At 38.4% G+C, this 22,231-nt stretch overlaps 1 protein-coding gene across 1 annotated transcript in view; it reads left to right on the forward strand.

Annotated features, from left to right (window-relative positions):
- Nucleotides 1-22,231, forward strand: part of SH3RF3 (SH3 domain containing ring finger 3) — a 215,848-nt gene that overhangs the window by 120,556 nt on the left and 73,061 nt on the right. The window contains 1 exon segment of the mRNA XM_026666749.2: nt 21,277-21,552. Within this exon segment, the coding sequence (XP_026522534.2) occupies nt 21,277-21,552 (276 nt within the window).

Genomic DNA, 22,231 nt, shown 5'->3' on the forward strand with positions numbered 1-22,231 from the left:
TTGAGCTTTTAGAGAGGGTTGACATGAGGACAGAATCATTTGCATGAAAAATCACTGGAATATGTTAGCTGGAATTAAATTGAATCCAGCTGCAATAATTGGGTTTTTAAGATCATGTTTCTTTGACCTATATATTGTAAATAATGATTTTTTTTCTTCTTATGTAAACAGATTCATTGTAGGGACATAAAAAGCTCATTTGCATTGTGGATGCTTGCATCTTCTTGATACTTTGCCCAGCTGGTTTTCAAAGTACTGCTGTTATCTGATCAAAAATATAATGAAGATAGCATTCATTCTAGTTGCAGTTACCAAAAAAAAGTAGAGCAGCTATTATTGAGTTTTTATCTGAAAAGAGTTCTCTTTCAGAGAAGGACAGTTTGAACTGTAAGAGTACTTGACCTTCAAAGTATTCAGAGCTAGTTGGAAATGATCAGTGTTGTAGCAGGCTGTATCTTCTACCCACTTAACACTTATCAAGGTTGAGCTGATTAAAGACCCTGTGGCAGGAGTCAGGCTAACACACAAGCACAAGAATGTGTCAGTCTGTACTGTCAGCAGGATTTACTTTCAAGAGGTTCTTAATCATCTTTATGAAGAGAGCGTGTGCCAATGAATTGCAGTTAATGAGTTGGTACATGCAACGGATCAGGGTGAATGGATAACAACAGGAAGATGCTGAAAAAGCCTCTTCAGACTCATCTACAACATAAAAAAGGATAGCTTGTAACAAAATGTTCTTGTAATTTAAATGGTATTGAAGGCTGATTACATTTCACTGTTAATATGTTTAACATCTAGGTTGTCAGAGCTACAAATATTAAAAGGAAAGGGTGATTATGATGTCTGACAGGGAGATGGGTAGTTAAGAAATACTAAATACAAATAAATATATTGAATTTCTAATAAAATTATGCAGCTCATTCCTTATAAACAAGAACAAATATGGAATACTATGGACTCAACTATTGTGTCTTTCAACTATTGTGGTGTCTTTTTTAATCCCTTGATCCTCCTTGTTGATCTTCTCTACTCTGATCTCTACTTCTCTACTCTAAGTGTTTATTATTTATTATAATTCAGTCATAATTTTAAACAGATAAATTTCTGGTCTACATAAGAGCATCAACTTCAGAATTATGTATAAGGAGAAGGAACAGAAAAGGAGGAGCAACTGCACTGTATGTTAATGACATCTATTCTTGCTCAGAAAGAGAGGTGTGTTGGCTCAGTGGCTTAATGAGATGGTTTCTGCTCCTGTTAGGACAGGTTTGAGTCCTAACACTGTGTGGTAGGCTGAGCTCCCATCACTTGCCTCATCTTCTGCCCTCCTTGCAATTTGAAAGCATATTCTATATAGTGGGGAGACGGGCTGGTACTCCATGCAGGCAATCAGATTCCTGTTGGCTCTGAACCTTCCTGGTTGCAGTGTCCATTTATGAGGCAGCATTGGGGGTGGGGAGGGGCTCTAGAATGATGCTGCAAGAAAGCCGCTTGTCTATCTTTCTGATGCAAGGCCAGCTTGCCCTCCTGTGGCAAACCTTGGGAAGCATGTGAGCATATCCTAGAACAATGCTAATAAATTGGCAGCCAAGCTACTGTTCTGCAATAGACTTGTGGTCTCCTGGCTAATGTAACAATGCCATACACTAATAGTAATATTACTATTACTAACAGCAATGATGATGATGATGATGATGATGATGATGATGATGATGATGATGACAAAAAAGTTGGGCTAGTGGACAGTCCTGCAGACAGCAGAATAGAAGAGAAAGAATTGAAGATAACAAAATACAAAGACCTGCAAATAGAAATAGAATGACTGTAGCAAAAGCAAGCAAAGGAATACCTTGGGAATAGGCACCTTGGGAACATCACTTGAACACCACTGACATTGACAAATTTGCCATCCGTCAATTGCAAAAGGCAGCTTTACTCAGAACAGCTTCCATCCTGTGACGATATCTCTAACACCCTCAAACATCCAGATCTGCCTATCCCCAGGTCCTTGGAAAAGCCTTGATAAGTAGACAAAAATGACAAACCCAGCCTAATATCTGGCTGACTGTGCAACAGATCATCATTATAATACAACAACCTCCATGAAAGAAAAACAAATGCCAATCTTAAAGAAAGTTTCTGGGTTAACACAAATATAGAAACAAAAATAACACAATTAATGGTGACTACTATTCCACTCCCAACCAAAAATAAATGGTAAGAACCAACATGGTCAAGAGCTTTTTGAATGAGTTTCAGTTCAGTTCAGCTCTTGAACTGAATTGCAACCTAGGATATTAATAGAGCTTTATGCAGTGCTTGGCGATAAATCTCTCTCTAAGAAAAAAAACCCATGTTTATTGTGGAGTCAAGGACTAATTGTGAAGTACATCAGCAACGGCAAAATCAAGTCATGAAGCTTTCTCTTTGATCCTGCATCTTTCTCCTACCATTAAGTGGTAAGTCTTCTTGCTGCTTTTTCTTTCTTTTTATTTTTTCTTTTGCATTTGATGGAAGGCCATCTGCACTGCGTTTTAATAATAGTCTTCTCTGATATCAGATTCTTTGCTTCCAAACTTGTCAGCATCAGCCTTCAAAAATACTAACTGATGGATGGCTAAGTTGTGTCTTGTTCACACAACACACATACCTAAGAGGTAAGAGACTATTGAATGTGTTCAAGTGGAGTCTGGAAGTTGTGCATTTGGAATGTTTTAATTTGGATTACTGCACTAAGAAGAGTGGTTGGACTTGATGGTATAAATAGTCCTGTTTTTCTTTTAAGATTTCTTAAAATCAACTGATTGTAAATATTAAACAAAACAACAAGAAGTGGGTATAAAATCCTTAAATTATGAAAGCTATATACAAATGAAAAGACAATATCAACCAGCTAATTAGTTGATGGGAAGCAGGAAACAGCAAGACAGGAATATAGCTTGTGTCAGCTCATGATAGGTATTAAGAATTCAAAGGTAAGGATTCCCAGTTGCAAATTGGACAATATGTCATATTAGTAATGGATATGTATATTTTGTGCAACCCTGCATTAAAGAAAGGAAGAAAGCAATATGAGTTGGTCAGTGAAGAATTCCCACAGTCTCCTGGCACCTAAGGCAAATGGCTGTGGGAGGAATTTGAATAAGATGTAGCTTTCGCATAGAAAACCAAGGTGAGATCTGTTCAAGCATATATTTTTTCTTCCCACACTTTATGCTATGAATAAATTTATGGAAGGTTGTTGACTTCATATCCTTCTTATGAGCTTCCAGACATCTGGATGACTCCAGCAAACATAATACTGAAGTGGATGGATCTTGACGTATCAAGTATGTCAGTTCTTACTTTCTAATCCATGCATTTCCTGAGATATGAATACTGTATTCTCTCATTGACTAAGACAAGAAACCTCGTATCAGTGAGCCAAAATTGCATTAGAGATATTAATAGCTATCCTATAAATAAAGAGATATTGTCATTTCAGCATCCAGATTAAAGCAGACTATTTGTTTCACTGCTAAGTACAATTCAACTGTACACATTAATCAAGGTTTATGGGAATGTTTTGCTTTAGTGGAGCTTTGCTACAAAACACTGAAGTATCTTAGTGCTCTGGAAATTACAGCAGTGTAGATAGTTTTTTTTAAAAAAAATAGCACCTGGATAGTCCCAATGTAGCTAGCAAATGCATACTTGTATGAGGAAACATAGATATATGCAGTCATGTGAGGAAACACATGATGGTGGTGGTTTCCATTCAAGTCCGACTCTTGGTGATTCTATGGGCCAGGTCTCTCCACATTCTTTGACAAAAAACTTAAAGATCTATAGATAGTCATATTCTTCAATATAAAAAATTAAGCATTAGTATCAAACAAAATTCTAGCTGTGTCTATCATTTTCTGCATGCAGGTTAGCTGCACCTATATGTATACACATACACACATGGCAATTTACAGTGTCATAATCCAGAAACAAATTTACCAGTGTGAATCTGAGAGTTAATAAAACAGCATGGGCAGACCTATAATTAGGAAGATTAAGACATCTCAGGAAACTCATTTTGGATGTCATTAATGAAGACTACTTGATTATTTATTGTGTTTTTATCTGAGATGTTGGTTGCAAATTTGGAATGGGCTATTTTAGCACAGGCAATAAAACATTTTGAAAAATACTACATAGCCACAATTTTGATTTACCAGGTGTACCATATTTTTTGAGACAGATTCCTGCTACATAAATCATATCATGGTAAATCTCTGCTTCAATCATGCTGCTTCCCTGGAATTTCTAAAACAGTTCCTCTTCCTTTATCTTTCCCTGTACTTCTAGAACAGGGGTGTCAAACTCTATTTCATTTAAGGCTACATCAGGGTTGTGTTTGGCTTGGGGGGGCAGGGGGGCATGGCCAGATCGACATCACTCATGTTGGGGGCACCTGTGGTGGTCCAAACACTCTGCCAATGAAAACAGGCTCCTGAACTCCATTTTTGGCTGCAATGGCCTCCCGCAACCCTCTGCCAGCAAAAATGGAGCTCAGGAAGGCCGCCATTGGCTCTCCTAAGCTCTGTTTTCACTGGCAGAGGCACCGCAAGCCAGTCCTTTGCTGTTTCCAGGGTAGCCCCACGGGCCAGATCTAAGCACCCCAGGGGCTGGATCCAGGCCCCAGGCCTTGAGTTTGACACCCCAGTGTTAGAACCACAGAGATGGAGCAATTGGCTCCATATATCACTATGGTCATTATTTCAATTTTGAAAGGATCCCTTGTTACATAACCCCAGAAGTGAAAATAGAAAGGGGGCTTTGAAAATAGTCAGGATATAAAAGAAGCTTCTTGACCACAGAGTAGGGTATTATTATTTCAATAATAATTGCTGAGGAAAATACTCTACCTTAATGAATAAACATGCAATATGATTGTTTATTTAGCATCTTTGCTATTCAAAATACTATTTTATTTGCCAAAGTTCCTTAAATGTCCATACCAACGTTTTATTTTCAAAGGTTGCTTTCAGAGCTGAAACGAAACTCTTTATTTAAATTAAATTAATCAAATTATTGTACATAATTTTCATTTTAATCAAGAAAAATATCCAAATAATGAGTGAACCGATTGTGTCTGAAGTAGTTCTTTGCCAATGAAGGAAAAGTAGTTCCAAAGCCATGAATACATCTAAATCATGAGTAAGGGCTAACTAGAGATGAATTAATGTTTGCCATTTCCCAGTTAAACTCTTAAAAAGTTTGTTTCTTTGCCTGGAATTACATGTTCATTGACAAATGTGGTTTGTGGTTTAAATCAGTGGCTGCTGATCATTCAGCATGCCTGTTTTTCTTAAATAAATTAATTTGACCATTGCTGCACAGAGAATGTTTCTAAAATCTATGTCTTCTGTGTTGTAGCTGTACAAAGCATTTGAAGATGGTGTTTTGGAAAGCACATTGTTTGAGTGAAATGTCTCCCCTCAAAGAGTTTTAAGAATCCATATTTTGCAGACGTCTGGGCATAGCCACTTCAAAGGAAATCCAACAGTGTGCATCTCTGTAGGAATTGCTAACCAAACAGTGAATATGGAGAAACACGGACAAACAGAAACCCTTTAAACTGATTGTTGTTTTGCTTTAATGCTTTTGTAAAGAGATGGTTCATTTATATATACAGGTGAAACTCGAAAAATTAGAATATCGTGCAAAAGTTCATTTATTTCGGTAATGCAACTTAAATGGTGAAACTAATATATGAGATAGACTCATTACATGCAAAGCAAGATAGTTCAAGCCATGATGTGTCATAATTGAGATGATTATAGCTTACAGCTCATGAAAACCCCAAATCCACAATCTTAGAAAATTAGAATATTGTGAAAAGGTTCAATATTCTAGTCTCAAAGTGTCCCACTCGAATCACCTAATTAAGCCATAATACCTGCAAAGGGTTCCTGAGCCTTTAAATTGTCTCACAGTCTGGTTCAGTAGAAAGCACAATCATAGGAAACACTGCTGACCTGACAGTTGTGCAGAAAACCATCATTGACACCCTCCATAAGGAGAGAAAGCCTCAAAAGGTAATTGCAAATGAAGTTGGATGTTCCCAAAGTGCTGTATCACAGCACATTAACAGAAAGGTTATGTGGAAGGGAAAAGTGTGGAAGAAAAAGGTGCACAAGCAGCAGGGATGACCGCAGCCTGGAGAGGATTGTCAGAAAAAGGCCATTCAAAAGTGTTGGGGACTTTCACAAGGAGTGGACTGAGGGTGGAGTCAGTGCATCAAGAGCCATCACACACAGACGGATCCTGGACATGGGCTTCAAATGTCATATTCCTCTTGTCAAGCCGCTCCTAAACAACAAACAACGTCAGAAGCGTCTTATCTGGGCTAAAGCAAAACAGAACTGGTCTGTTGCTCAGTGGTCCAAAGTCCTCTTTTCTGATGAGAGCAACTTTTGCATCTCATTTGGAAACCAAGGACCCAGAGTCTGGAGGAAGAATGGAGAGGCACACACTGCAAGATGCTTGAAGTCCACAGTCTGTGTTGATTTGGGGAGCCATGTCATCTGCTGGTGTTGGTCCGCTGTGCTTCATTAAGTCCAGGAGATTTTGGAGCACTTCATGTTTCCTTCCACAGACGAACTTTATGGGGATGCTGACTTCATTTTCCAGCAGGACTTGGCACCTGCCCACACTGCCAAAAGCATCAAAACCTGGTTCAATGACCGTGGGATTACTGTGCTTGTCTGGCCAGCAAACTCGCCTGACCTGAACCCCATAGAGAATCTATGGGGCATTGCCAAGAGAAAGATGAGAGACATGAGACCGAACAATGCAGAAGAGCTGAAGGCCGCTATTGAAGCATCCTGGTCTTCCATAACACCTCAGCAGTCCCATAGGCTGATAGCTTCCATGCCACGCTGAATTGAGGCAGTAATTGCTCCAAAAAGGGCCCAAACCAAGTACTGAGCACATATGCATGCTTATACTTTTCAAAGGTCGGATATTGTTCTATGTACAATCCTTGTTTTATTGATTGCATGTAATATTCTAATTTTCTATGATTGTGGATTTGGGGTTTTCATGAGCTGTAACCCATAATCATCACAATTATGACAAATCGCGGCTTGAACTATCTTGCTTTGCATGTAATGAGTCTATCTCATATATTAGTTTCACCTTTTAAGTTGTATTACTGAAATAAATGAACTTTTGCACAATATTCTAATTTTTCGAGTTTCACCTGTAGTAATGAGCTTTGCAAAATGCCCTTTTTAAAAGTACAGCACATTCTTATTCTGCAGAAGCATATTCTTCTGTTGACTTCCCCAACAAATATAACTTTGTTGTATTTTTTCCCCAAATATGCTGAAAATATCTCTATGGAAAGCACTACTGTCTTAGATAACTACTGTATATTTCACAGAATGAAAATTGTTGGAAGCTGTGATTACTTGTAATATGCATAGCCTGTGCTGAAATTGATCACTCTTATTTCCTCAAAATACAGAGCAAGTAATCAGTGAAACATGCAAAACTCTATGCAAATGATGTCCACTTCGTAGCCATACATACAATTATATTTCAAAAACATTTCTGTCAAAAAGAAGTTCAGTTGTTCTTACCCCTCACCTCAAATATATATCTTCTTTATGCTTAAAACAGTTGATGGTTGAATAAAGAAGCAATAAAGGTTTATTTGTCTATCTAGGTCTTTTGTGGTTGCTTTCAAAGGTTGCTTTTGATCACTGTGTGCAATCAACCAAGATAAAATGTCTTATTAGCTTCTCCTCCCGTTGCTGCAAGTTGAATATGGATTTGAATGGAGACTGTTATCTTTCAACCTGATTGGGCTTCTCATTGTTCATTGTGTCTTCCACTATTTCATTTTCCAGATGAATCCACCTAGTTCTTCAGCTTATTATATCAGGAACTAATGCTGGTCTGTGACTGTAATAAAAATAGATTTATTGATCAGGAACTATGTTTGGATTCACAATATTTTCATTTGGATGTTTGTTCAGTCATAATTAGATAGTTTGTTCTGGTCTTGTTTATTTGTGAAAGACTGGTTTATATGACTCATTCCCACAAAGCAAGTACTAATGTGAACCCTGTTAATGGTATCTTTTTTGTTGGATTAGGGTTAGGCAATAAAGAAGATTTGTCCAATATGCCCTAGGTCTTTCACTTGTACAAAAAGTTTTAACGTAAGCCATTCTGTATAAAGAACCTCTTCTTATGTATAAACGAAATAGAAACATTTGTGATGATTGAGTATTAACAGTTTATTGTGCAGCCTGAACTGCAGTTATTCTAGTGTTCTAATTATCAATAGTCTTTCGCTTGCAAATTTTCAGAGCCCTCAGAGTTCTGGCAAGTATTTCATCTCTGCTTTTTCATTTTTATGCAGTGGTGCTCATTTTCTGTTCATTATCTATAAGTGTGGTAATGAATAGTAAATTCAATAAACTGATTTGAGTCTCTTTGGGAATTTGCAACTAAAAAAAATACTTGCCTTGAACTCAATGGCATATAACAACTAATGATCCAGTTCTTATCCCTACCAGTAATACCAAGAAAAATGTGCGATTCCACAAATTGATGCTACTGTACTACACATGCACATAAAAAAAAATGCCACAGAAGGGGAAATTGGCGCAGAAGGGCAAATCGCTGTAGCTGTGTTTGGTCACCACCCGAGTATTTGTTTGCGACCAGATGCAAAAATTTTCCGAAATTTTTGGTCATCACCCAATTTGGTCATGGTCAGAAGCGTTCGTGACCAGAGGTTCTACTGTAATTAAAATTCCAGTTTTTTTTTTTTTTCAATATTTCAGAAATCTGTTTTAATGCATCTGGCAGGATTAGGGTTCTCAGAAATCTGGCAAAAAGGGGATGTGTCCTCTCTGTCCAGCAAGCTTAGCCTTGAAATTCAAATGTTCTCCAGGTTTCTGAGTATGCAGCAAGCTATCACTTCCTGAGCAGCTTTTCTCAGCCTAATAAGTGCTAAGCATAAGTTAACAAGCTCAGCTCCATGACCTTAATTAGTTGATTAGTACCCTCCAGCCAGAGGGTGCTGAGTTGACAAAACTTTAATCAGATACTGGCTGAAGACTTTTGCCTTTTAACCAGCAATAGCACATTTCTCCAATCTAAAAACCAGTCTTTCTGATGCCAGAAAAAGTAATTTCATATACATGTGCGCTTAAGTACTTTAAAAAAAAAAAATAATTGCCACATTCAAGCTGTTTGAAGCCAAATCAATAGCACAACTTCTTTAGCTGGGCTCCTTATCCAATTTTACATCATTAGAATGTGTACAATCCAGTGGTGGGATTCAATTTTTTTTACTACCGGTTCTGTGGGTGTGGGTTGGTGGGCGTAGCAGGGGGAGGATATGTAAAATCTCCGGTCTGAGGTGGTATTTGCCAGTTGTCCAAACTACTCAAAATTTCCGCTACCGATTCTCCAGAACTGGTCAGAACCTGCTGAATATCACCTCTGATACAATCCAAATTTCTAAGATTAGCCCTTCATGTTTCAAAATGTGTCTCTAATGCCATCCTGAGACTACAACAGGCCTCACGAAAGTGGAGGCTAGAGGGTGGTTTCTACCCTGTTTCTCCAACAATACGGCCTCCCCCAATAGGAAGTCCCAGCATGTTTTATAGGCATGAAATTAAATTAAGCCCCTCCCCCAAATTAAGGCCTATATTAAAACATGCAAAATGGGGGAATGGCTTGCCGTTAGGAAGTACTTTTGTTGCACACCTGGATATGGTGCTGCCTGCATTGACCCGATACGAAGTGCCCCACCAACGCCAAGGTCAACATCCAAGCTGTCGCGCCCACCCGCCCGAAGATGCAAGGGGGAATTAAGTCACCCCAAAAAGACAACCTAGCCATTTTTGGGGCTCAAAAAAAAATAAGACCCGGCCTTATTATATGAGAAACACAGTAGCTTTCCATATATTTTTAGATGCTGATGTATCTTCTATGTTTTTAATTATCCTCCTAATGCTAGTCCACAATCATAATAAAGGTTTGATTGCTAATCTAAAAATGTGTAGAATAGGTGTCTAATCCTGGGCCCTGTTTCAACATGGAGCATTCCAGATGGTATTTTAAAAGATCTGCTCCGCTTTTGGCAGGATGGTAACTGTGATGCCACATACTTTTGATCAGTCAATCAGGCTTTGCATACTAGTAAATTGTAAAAGTTTGTCAGCCATTTGAGAATACCATTACAAGGCCCTTTGATCCATAACACACAGTGGTAAAATGAGTTTACAAATATAGTACCAATTATTTTTATGGTAAGAAAGAATCCAGAAAGAACAGGATCAGATGTTACCCAGGAAATAAAAAAACAAAACCTTCTATTGGGAAAAACAGATTTAGCAAGCAAACTAAGGACTACAAGATAAATACATACACACATATTATTCTGAATGTATCATTGCTACAGAAAGTTGCCAGATGTTCAAAAGAATATTGATCGGCCTTTATTTTATACTAGTCTCAGGCATGTCAGCAAAACAAGCAAATCTTTAATTGGGATTGTGGGGGGGCTGAAATTCATGACTTATGGTCTGTTTTCAACAGAGCTTAATAAAATGTAATATTCTTTCTCTCTAAACAAGCATAAGATCATACAAAGTAGCTCCTTAGTTAATACATTGAAGATCTTTTCAATTAACTGTTTTGATAATACTCGGTTGCCAAATCTGTGTTCTTTATCGACCCCGTACTTTTCTTGGAACTGCTAGAGTAACAAATCGTTGGGTTAGAGAGTCAGCTGTGTCCCAGTGGAGAATACAAAGCCAAATTCTAACTATATCACTACACAAATATGCAGTTCACTGTCAATTTAACAGTTTTTGGAAAACCAAAACATAATTTGACTCCAAAGTGTTCATAGCATTTATGGCATACACTAAACAGATGGGAGTTGCACAGTTAAAGGGGGCTGGGGGCAGGGACAATCTACTGCCATAATTTAGTCTAGAATATAGCACATCAGAAATTAGCACTTGGCCATGTTCTCTCTTTTTCCATATCATTGAGATGCATCAATTAAGATAATTTGCATATAAACTTCACAAGGTAATTGGTATCATGTTACAGTTGATGGACACAATGCAATTATAACATTTATTAATTTGTTTGCATTGTCTGCTCTTTCACCAAAAAAACATCTTGTTTTTCCTTACCCCCTTTATTCTTCCAGTACTGTGAGGTTAGCTTAACTGAATAGAGTAACTGTTTTAAAGTGACAGTATTATTTATTTATTTATTTGATTTGTCAATCTCTTACAAGGTAATTGATATAAGTATAAACATGTGTAAGAATACAGGAAATAGGTATGAATAAATGGGGACAATAGGACAGGGATGGTAGGCACGATGGTGCACGCCCCTTACAGACCTCTTAGGAATGGGGTGAGGTCAATAGTGGTAAGTTTGAGGTTAAAGGAGTGGGGGTTAGAGGGTGTAACAACAGAGTCAGGTAGCACATTCCAGGCATTGACCACTCTGTTGCTAAAGTTGTACTTTCTGAAATCAAGTTTGAAGCGGTTTACATTGAGTTTGTATCTGTTGTGTGCTCTTGTATTGTTGTGATTGAAGCTGAAGTAGTCATTGACTGGTAGGACATTGAACAGATAATTTTATGTGCTACGCTTAAGTCTAACTGTAGGCGGCGTAGTTCAAGGTTGTCCAAGCCCAAAATCTCAAGCCTGGTGATATAGGGTATTCTGTTGCGAGCAGAGGAGTGTAGTACTCTTCTAGTGAAATACTTCTGGACTCGCTTGATTGTATTCATGTCTGATATGCAGTGTGGATTCCAGACTGATGAGCTGTATTCGAGTATTGGTCTGGCAAAAGTTTTGTATGCTCTAGTTAGCAATTCAATATTTCCGGAGGAGAAGCTTCGTAAGATTAGATTTACAACTCTTAATGCCTTTTTGGCAATGCTGTTACAGTGAGCTCTGGCGCTTAGGTCATTTGATATGAGAACTCCAAGGTCCTTGACAGAGTGAGGATCATCAACGAGGTCATATCCGCCTAGTTTATATTTGGTGTACTGACTTTTTTTTACCAATGTGTAGGACAGAGCATTTGTTGGTCGAGATTTGGAGTTGCCAGATGTTTGATCATTCAGACACATAATCAAGGTCGCTTTGAAGGATAGTAGCATTGTCAGTGGTGTTGACTAATTTTAAAGAGGACGCAGTTGCTTATAAGGTGATCACAAAGGTCATTTATATAGAGTATAAAGAGTGTGGGTCCTAGAACGCTGCCTTGGGGGATACCACTGTTAACTGGAGCAGGGTTAGGTATAGCGCTCCCTATTTTTACTATTTGTTGCCTGTTTGACAGGAATGCAGTAATCCACTTACAGAGGGATCTGGAAATGCCGTAAGAGTTTAGTTTTAACAGTACTTTGTCATGTACCACTGAATCAAAGGCTTTGCAGAAGTCTATGTAAATTGTGTCTATAGCTTTACCCTGGTCAAGTAGAGTAGTCCATATGTTTTTGCAGTGTAGGATTTGTAGATTAGACTAGATGGAAATTTGATAACCATATACCTAAAATACTAATCACTGCAGTCTAAAATGCTGCAAGTCGACTAAACTGCACTGTATTGCATCTGCACAATGTTTTAATTCTGTAATTGATTTTTTCAAATTAAAAAATACACTGTTCTTAAAAAATTCAAACTTGAAATCTTGATTTGTGGGTCACTAGGGATTTTGTAATGTGTTAACATTTTTATAACTTATTTCTGCAACCATCAGACTTATTTTTCTTACATTCTGTTTGTAATAGCAATTTTCAGTTTATACATTTATATATTAATGCATTGATACAGACTGGAGAATCACCGTTTCTCTACTTAACCATCAGGAAGGTATTAAACATGATTCCTGTGAAAAGAGTTATTAGCAAAAAAGTTGTTGGAAAGATGGACAAAATTGAAGATTAAATTTGGTACATATGATTTAAGACACTTGAAATTTGCATTGTTTTATTCTGAAAGTTTTGAATATCTTAGTGGATAAACTATATGAGAAAATTGAGTTGCACCAAGTTTTAAGATACTTTCATATGTCTTAATGAAGTTAATTGTTAAAATGTGACATCCAATGAAATAACATAAATCATGGTAAATCAGCAGCAAAGGATCCTGTAGCACTTTAAGAACTAGGATATTTATTGCTCAGTAGGGCTTGAGTTAGAGAAGATTGTCATATTCATGAAATGATCATTGTAAATTGAAGGTTTAGAAAGCAGAGGATTTTATACAGAGGAATTCCCAAGAAATTATATACAGTATATTGCACATTCTAATAATTACCCATAATTGATATTTTATATTCTAAGTACTGCAGGACCAAAGTGATCTGATAGCCCTTGAGAAGACTCCTACTCATTACTTTGGCTTCCCACATAATATTTAGTGGAGCTATTCCAATGTAAGTTGTGACAATATTTCAATTTCTCCTCATTAAATTGTTGTAAGTTTGCCCTGAGAAGTAGGACATTTAAGGTCCAATTTAATTATGACAAGATTGCATGGGAAAGCTGAGCCTTTGGTGCCGCAGCTCTTCTATTTAAGAGATTGTTTATGTTCAGTGTTAGCACACCTTTGACAAGCAACTCGGACTGCTTTCTTTATACATCAAATAAATGATTTGGAACATTTGGTAAGAAACTTTTAACGTGGAAGGAATTTCCATATGCATTTAAATTGGAACTTTCTCTTCACAAATGTCCAAAGAAATTAAATATGTAAGCTGTAGCTAAACACAAGTACTTACGAACACAATTGAGCCCAACATTAAGTGTTGTTAAGTGAAGCATTTAAGTGAGTTTTGGTCACAGAAGGTGATCGTGTCATCCCAGGACACTGCCACTGTCATAAGTATTAATCTGTTCCCAAGCATCTGATTCCAAGCATTTGATCACATGACCATGGGGATGCTATAGCCGTCATAAGTGTGAAAAAAACAGTCATAAGACACTTCTTTCAATCCTGTTGTAACTTTGAGCGGACAATAAATGAACTGTTGTAAGGACTACCTGTACTACATATCTGTTTGTGAATGGTCCAATTCAACCAGTTACTGTACTGTGATTTTCTCCTTCAGTTTCTGCTGTTTAAAATTATTTCAATATATATTTAAATAAGAAATCCCTCTCTCTTCTGGATAGAGCTGATGAGTTTTCCAAGAAGCTTTAATGCATGACAGAAACCATATGCCTTAGTCCAGTCTGCCTATGTAAAGGATCTATCAGAATGTGGAGGTGCTCCTTTGAATTCCTTCGCAAAATGAGAAATGGCTCCAGTGCGCCTCAAGTAATGAGCTACAAAATAAGCATTACCAGTTTTAATTGTTATAAATGCCTTGTACTGACATTTATTGTTTCATTGCTGAGCAAACAAAGTGTATATCTTATTCTTTTATTCCCCTTGTACATTTTGTGTGATTGTGTTGGCTAATAATGATTCAGAAGCTAACCAGAAGTAGGACTAAGCCTGACAGAAATAAATTCGAGAAATGGGCTACATTAATTATATATTTAATGTATTTTTAGCTGTTTTTAGCTGCAGTTTGTCAATTTTGCTTATAATGACAACAGTTCAATAAAAATATAACTGTAAGGGTAGTCCTTGACTTGTGACCACTTGTTCAGTGACCGGTCTAACAGCAGTGAAGGAAGGGATTTACCACCCATGCCCAAAGTTACAGCCAATGTAGTGTCCTCATAGTCAGATTATCAAAATCAGCCAACGTGGCAGCCCACCTACATTTATAACTGCAGGTACCCTGCAACTATTGTCCCCATTTAATCGTACCTATTTTCTGTATTCTTACTCATGTTTATACTTATACCTATTATTTTGTAAGCGATTGACAAATCAAATAAATAAAAATAAATAATAAATAAACTCTCCCCACCTGCGTATTGATGGGCCATTTGCTGTAAAAATGCAAGGTTATGGCATGAAGTCAGAAGGAAGGTAGGAGATGTATATTTCCAAGGCCTGCATAACAAAGATAAGGAAAAGGTACTGTGGACAGGTGAGGCCCCTTTCAAGACAGAGCCAATATAATACTGGTTAGATAACTTTTAAAGTGTTTATTAGTTGAGACTTAGAAATAGGGATGGTATGGAGTAATGGAGGAGCCTTTAGATAATTTTCAGAATGCCAATGCTTGTTATCCCACCTTAAAAAACTGCATAAAAGCTTAATGAATCCTTTGTTATGGGCCCTGGCATCTTGAATTGGCTGAGGCCCCTTTTTCTGAAGTGCTTCAATAAAGGGAAACTAACCCTACACCTCGTGTCTGGTGTTCTTCAATGGCTTTGGCATCAGGCTCAGACCAGGCGTGGGATTCTACCAGTTTGGACCAGTTCTATAGAACCGGTTGTTACGATTCTGTGCAGTTCGGAGAACCGCCAAATCGCACCACTGGCTGGCCCCTCCCCTCCCCTCCTGTCCGATTTCTGCTTTCTAGCTAATCTAAATCACTGTTGTATTGCTTTGCCTTCGCCCAGGAGGCTTCCCTGAGGCCCAGTCAGGGGTGGCATTCAGGGGGTTCGGGGGGTAGGGGAGAAGTGGCCTGAGAGCAGAGCTGCACCTTCCTTAGGATTCTATTTTTCAGTGCAGACTCAGGCAGCAGATTGCAGAAAGATAGATCTGTGAGTGAATCTGTGTTCTGCAAGCAACTCAATCTAAGTTGCCTGATTTTGGGTAAAAGTTTCTCTCTCTCTCTATCTATCTATCTATCTATCTATCTATCTATCTATCTATCTATCTATCTATCTATCTATCTATCTATATATATATATATATATAGCTTTGTTTTCTGAGGTTCTATTTTCCCACGTCATTGTAGTTGTGCTTTTCTAAAGTTGTAGCAATGTTTCTCAGGGAGAAGCACAGAATCAGCTAGAATGATGAGACTCATCAAGTGCTGATCATCTGCCATCATCAGGGTTTTCTTTTTCTGTATTGTGTCCGATAGTGTTCATCTGTGAGTCAGGCCCCCACAGTTGTTTCAGTTTTAAATTTGGGGCAGCCTATTGCTGTGCCAGAATGGTTTTTTTCTTCATCCTGATTGGTTGGGAGTCTTGGTCTGTGTTTATTGGTCTTGGAGTTTGCTGTGTTCTGCTTGATTGGTATTTCTAATATCTTCTGTCTGTTTTGTAGCTTTTTTTGTCTTGTTTGGCTGTCAACATTGTGTTTCCTGTATTGGAAGCTTTTAGTGCGACTTGGCTCCAAGTAAATGGACGGCTATCATTTATTAGGAAGCTAGGTTTCATCTGGGTGCCTGGTTGGGGTGTGTTTGAGCTGAAGGTATCGGGGGGATCTGTTTGTGCCCAGGTGTTTGCCTGGCTTGTGGTGTGGAAATTTTGTTGTTTGTGAGTGCAGGCTTCCAAATAATTGACAGTCTGGTGGAGTCATCTCTTCTATTCATGCTTTCAGGTCTTTTTTCAATCTCTATGGCTTCTCTGATAATTCTGTAGCTGGGGTTTTCTATAGTGGCTATGGTTTTGGTGCCATTGAAGTTGATGCTATGACCTGTTGCTTTCATGTGCTAGAAACACCAATCAAGCAGAACACAGCAAACTCCAAGACCAATAAACACAGACCAAGACTCCCAACCAATCAGGATGAAGAAAAAAACATTCTGGCACAGCAATAGGCTAGCACCAAATTTAAAATAGAAACGGCTGTGAAAGTCTGACTCACAGACAAACACAATACAGAAGCCTGATGATGGCAGATGAGATTCTGCCGAAACGTTGCTACAACTTTAAAAGCACAACTATAATGACGTGGGAAAATACCCAAACAAAGCTGAATACCATATATACCCAGGAGATTACAGCACAAGACCCAGGATGTCAAAACAATAGAACTCAGAAGGTCATCACACAGCCCATTACACAGGTTGTTACAGCACAGGAGGCTGATAGACACACAGCCAATACCTCAGCCACACGTTCTTACAAAAAAGCCAGCCAACCTGCAAACATCAACTCCATCAACCAATCAAGAAATGACAACACAGCCAACCTCCCCACCAGTATTTATAGAGAGACAGCAGCTCAGATCACACTTTGCTTGTACAAGCACAAAGCCGAAAGCACCAGCCTGAAGATAGCGAGTGGAACCTCATCGAAACATCGCCAAGATACTCTCAAACTTACACAGGAAAAGACCCGAACACACCAAGACCTGCATATACATACATACATACATACATACATACATACATACATACATACATACACAATATATTATATTGTAAATATACAATATTTACATAAATATTTACAATATTTACATACAAGCCACACCCACCCAGTCACATGACCACCAAGCCACACCCACAAATTAGGCCATGCCCACAGAACTGGTTGTTAAGAATTTTGAATCCCACCCCTGGCTCAGACCCAATTGGGGACAACACTATCTCCTCCATATCTATGCCCTTTTGGCCCTCTTCACCCTGCGCTCTGCTGCCCTACCTGACCTTTGCTGTTTACTTACTTCCACTGCTGACGAGGTGTGCCCAGCCTGGCTGCTTGGCCACATGGGGTTGATTTCATGCAAGGAGGGCAGAGCCAAAGGCAGCCTTTAAGCCAAAGTGTACCATAACACCCCTTTGCAAAGAGCTCCTTGGTAGAACAGGTGCTGGCTTTGTGCTATAAAAAAAATGGAAAAAGTCAAAAGCAGCTTCCCCTTCCCCCACCATTTTCACAAAATGAAACCAGCACCAGCACCACACAGGAGAAATTCCCCTTTGCAAAGAGCTTCTGGGTGAGGCAGGGCTGCTTTTTCATTGCAAGAAAGGAAGAAAAAAGCTGGAAACCATCTTTTTTTTCTACCTTTTTCTCAGCGCAAAGCAGAGATGGCATTCAGCAAGTTCTGACGGGTTCTGGAGAACCGGTAGTGGAAATTTTGAGTAGTTCGGAGAACCGACAAATGCCACCTCTGGCTGGCCCCGGGCCCCCATCTGTTCTCTGCCTGCCATTGAGTCCCAGCTGATTGGCTGGGTCTTCTTTTGTTGCCCTGCACAGGAGAACGGAGCTGGAAAGCAATTTAGTGGGATGGGGAGGAAATGGGGATTTTACAGTAAGCTTTCCCTCCCACGGCCACCAAGCCACGGCCACCAAGCTATGTCACACCCACCAAGCCATGCCCACAGAACCGGTAGTAAAAAAATTTGCATCATTGCACCATTGGTGCAAAGCCAGTTTCACCCCAGTTCCAGGGGGTGTTTGCAGAACTTCATTTTGTTAAACACAAGCCCTACATATATAGAAGGCCTGCTTGCAATCACTCATGTTGTGATTCAGAGTATAGACTATTGCAACACATTGTACATGGGACCATCCTTGAAGACCATTCAGAAGTTATAATTGATCCAGAACAGGTCATTCTCAACTTATGACCACAATTGAGTTCAAAATTTATGTTGCTAAGCAAGGCAGTTCTGAGTTTTGTTAAGTAAATCACTTCAGATGTTAAGTCAATCATACAATCGCTAAGCGAATTTGGTTTGCCCCGTTGACTTTGTTTGTTATAAGCCAGCTGGGAAGTTACAAATCATGATCACATGACCCTGGGACAGTGCAACATGCCATTTGCCAAGTGGTCATATTTTGATCATTTGACCATGGGCATATTGGGTCATAAGTGTGAAAAACAGTCATAAGTCACTGTTTCAGTGCAGTTGTAACTTTGAACAGTCACTAAATGAATGGTTGTAAGTCAAGGACTATCTGTGTGTACTTTAGTATACCCCTGTATAACACCACTATTTCCTGAACTGCACTGGCTCCTACCACTTTCCAAGGGCAATTCTAGGTGCTGGTTGTCGCCAATAAAGCCCTACTTGGCATAGGATAGAGTAATTGTAAGATAACTGCTGATCTTACCTACACTAATAGTTATGTGCATGCTTTAGGTCATGCCTTGAGGCAATGTCATCTGATGAAACCCAGAAGTCATTCCATTTCTGTAGGGGCCCTTGAAATAATTCCTACCCCCAATGTTCAGTTTTTTCCAACATTGCTGACCTTTAAATAAAATTTAAAACTTGGCTATTCCCCTGAGCATTGGGCTAAAATGAGTAAACTCATCAGGAAAGGGTATGAATCTCAAACGGTTGCCTATTCCTGATTATTATTAGATGTTGTTTTTGTTGCTTTGTTTTCTATTGTAAGCTATCCAGAGTTTGAGTTATATTATATTCTTTAGATCAGAGGTCTCTTTTGATCAGCTAGGCTGGCTGGAGAATTCTGGGAGCTGATGTCCACAAGTCTTAAAGTTGCCAAGTTTGGAGGCCTCTGCTTTAGATAAACAAATAAAGTAAAAATTGCTATTGCTGCAGCAATGCTGGAAAAAGTACCCTGGTCTACTGCTGTAGTAGATGATGGCTCCAAAGGCACTGCAATATTGGATCCGTCCAGAGAATACCTAAATCTCCAGTTTAGCATATTTCTCGGTGACAGGATTTCTACCTGTCTGAGTGCAGCTTCAGCTTGTTGCTCATGTGTGTGGTAGGGTGAAAATTGTAACAAAAAGGTTCCAAGATTCAGAACAAGCTAATAAGCATGAGGTTCAGAAATGGAGCATGTAAAGAAGCCATGGACTGAAAAACAGGAAGGGTAGGTAAAAGAGAGGGGAGGGAAAGCTCAGAGGAGATCAGGAACTGAGACAGGAGGAGGTTAATGAGAAGTGTCACAGCATGTTAAAAAGAGAAATGGCAACATGCTAAGCTGGGGGAGAGAAAGAAATTGAGCCAACAAGGCATAAAATAGGCTGAAACAGAAACATGAGGCATTGGCGATTTAAAAAGAAATCTTTGAGAAAATAGAATAATGCTGAGAGAAGTCTTCACACTGAACCAGAGGATAAGAGGAACTGTGCATAATAGAGAATAGACAACTGAGAGCTCTTTGGTAGCTGAAAGCTTTGGAATGGGGAAAGAAAATAGTGACGCACTGAATGTCATACAATGGTTTCTACTGAGCAATCAATTCATTGGTTTCAAGGCCCTAGTTACCATTTAATTGCCTCGTGATTGTTGTTTGTTTGCTTATAGCTTCTTAAGTGCTGCCATTTGATTTGTCTGAAATGCTCAATGATTGAATCCCCAGCATGTCATTAGAACTTCACTTTTCCCCAAAGTACACGTAATCGACCACTTTCTCTTATCAGCATTGATTAGTTCAAATAAAGACATATTCTGCAATGTGGACATACAAGAAATGCTGAGACTTCCATGGCTGCTCCATTTATATGACAAACCTACATTTGTAATAGATGGACATTTTTGATAGAAGAAAGCTGAGAGAAAATCAGTAAGACTAATCAATTACTTGGGATGGGTTGTTGTTGTTTTTGGTAGAGAAATTGCTTTAATGTGAAGCCACATTCTCTAGGAGTCTCTTTTTAATTAGAGTAAGTAGAGAAGAAGTAGAGAGGAATTCTGTCTAATTTAGAGATTCACTGGCCAATTAATTTGCAATGGAAGAGAAGAAAACTAGCTTACAAGCAGGGAATTGCTTGAAAAACGGGAAATTTCTGTATCAACTTAACAAAGAGATACAGAAAATGATACTTAATTGATTGTGCAAAAAATAATACTTGTATTGGGTATTCCAATGCTGATATACAGATACTTAAAGATACTCAACCATGACTGATACTTCATAAAAATAGAGTTGGATTTGTAGGCAGTACAGAAGTTGTTTTCTATTCATTGTGCTATTCAAAATTTCAAATATGAACCTTTTTGTATATCATTGTGTGGACCACTTTTAAACACAAAGGTACCTGCATTTTATAGATAAATATAAATACATTCCAATTGCTATTCTTCAAACAGGTATAAATTCATTCACTGAAAGAGAAGAAAATTGAAAACACTGTAGAAGAGAAACATAAAATATAGTGGATAGAGAGAATGATAATTACCTTATTAACAGTCACAATTTGTAAAATAGCTATTGGATATAACAGAAACATTCTTACATAGGTGTCCAGATAAGCAAATAGTATGAGACACTTTTTGTTCCAAGTGTAGGAAATAAGAATTTGATTTGTAGTTGCCTCATACTAAATCATTTTGTAGTGATTTCTAAGATGAGAAATGGCTAAAAAGGCAATGTGCAACAAAGGGTAACAATAATGTATATTATAATTAATTGCATAATAGTACATAGTATTTTTCTTTTCTTTTTTATTGCAGAACCCCTCTCAGCTTCCCTATGGAAAAGCTCTTTATGCCTACGAAGGGAAAGAACCTGGTGACCTCAAATTTAACAAAGGAGACCTTATTATACTGCGCAGAAAAGTAGATGAGAATTGGTATCACGGGGAACTGAATGGAAATCATGGCTTTTTCCCAGCAAGCTACATCCAGTGTATCAAGCCTCTTCCACCAGCCCCTCCACAAGGCAAAGCACTTTATGACTTTGAAATAAAGGACAAAGATCAAGACAAAGACTGTTTGACTTTTACCAAGGTAGAAATGTCCATCCTTTTCTAATTAGTTTCATTATAGTTCCTAATGTATTTGCTTTAAACTATTCTTTAAGGTATGAATTTTGGAGCTACCACAGAGCTCAACTCAGAGGTTTCCAGGGCAGAAGGTTAAAAAAAAAGTCAGATTGGCAGTCCAAACTATATAATTGAAGTCCTGACCCTTTTTAATGTTCTTTTCCTATAACACATGTAAAGAGAGACAAGACTCCAATCATATGGTTGTGGCTCCAATCATGTGGTTGTGACCTTTTTTATTGCCTGCAGTGATGCCCCTGATCAACAGTATTCCCAGAAGGCCTCTGAACTTTGTCATTCTGATTATTTTCCTTCAGGCAGGGAACAAGGAAAGAGTTGTAGCCTGAAGGAATGATAAACTTATAAAGAGAACATTTAAGTGATATGATATGATTACTTTTTGTTTGAAAATGAATGCTTCTCCAATATAATGGAATCGTTTCAAAAATACTTTTTCATACATCTGCTGCCATTTACTAAACAATTTCCTTTCCTGTCAGTTAGACTCCAGAACAGGACTCATTGTTGTAAAACAAGGGGGTAGGATTTCTTGCAGTTAGTGGCTACAACTGACCCAACCATCAGCTGGAGGATCACAGAGTACATGCCCGGAAGTAAAACTGATTCAAAGAACTAAAATTGGG

This window comes from Notechis scutatus, chromosome 5 (genome assembly GCF_049901735.1).
Source record: "Notechis scutatus isolate UNSWTSFEM ecotype Mainland chromosome 5, rNotScu1.2, whole genome shotgun sequence".
NCBI classification, from domain to species: domain Eukaryota; kingdom Metazoa; phylum Chordata; class Lepidosauria; order Squamata; family Elapidae; genus Notechis; species Notechis scutatus.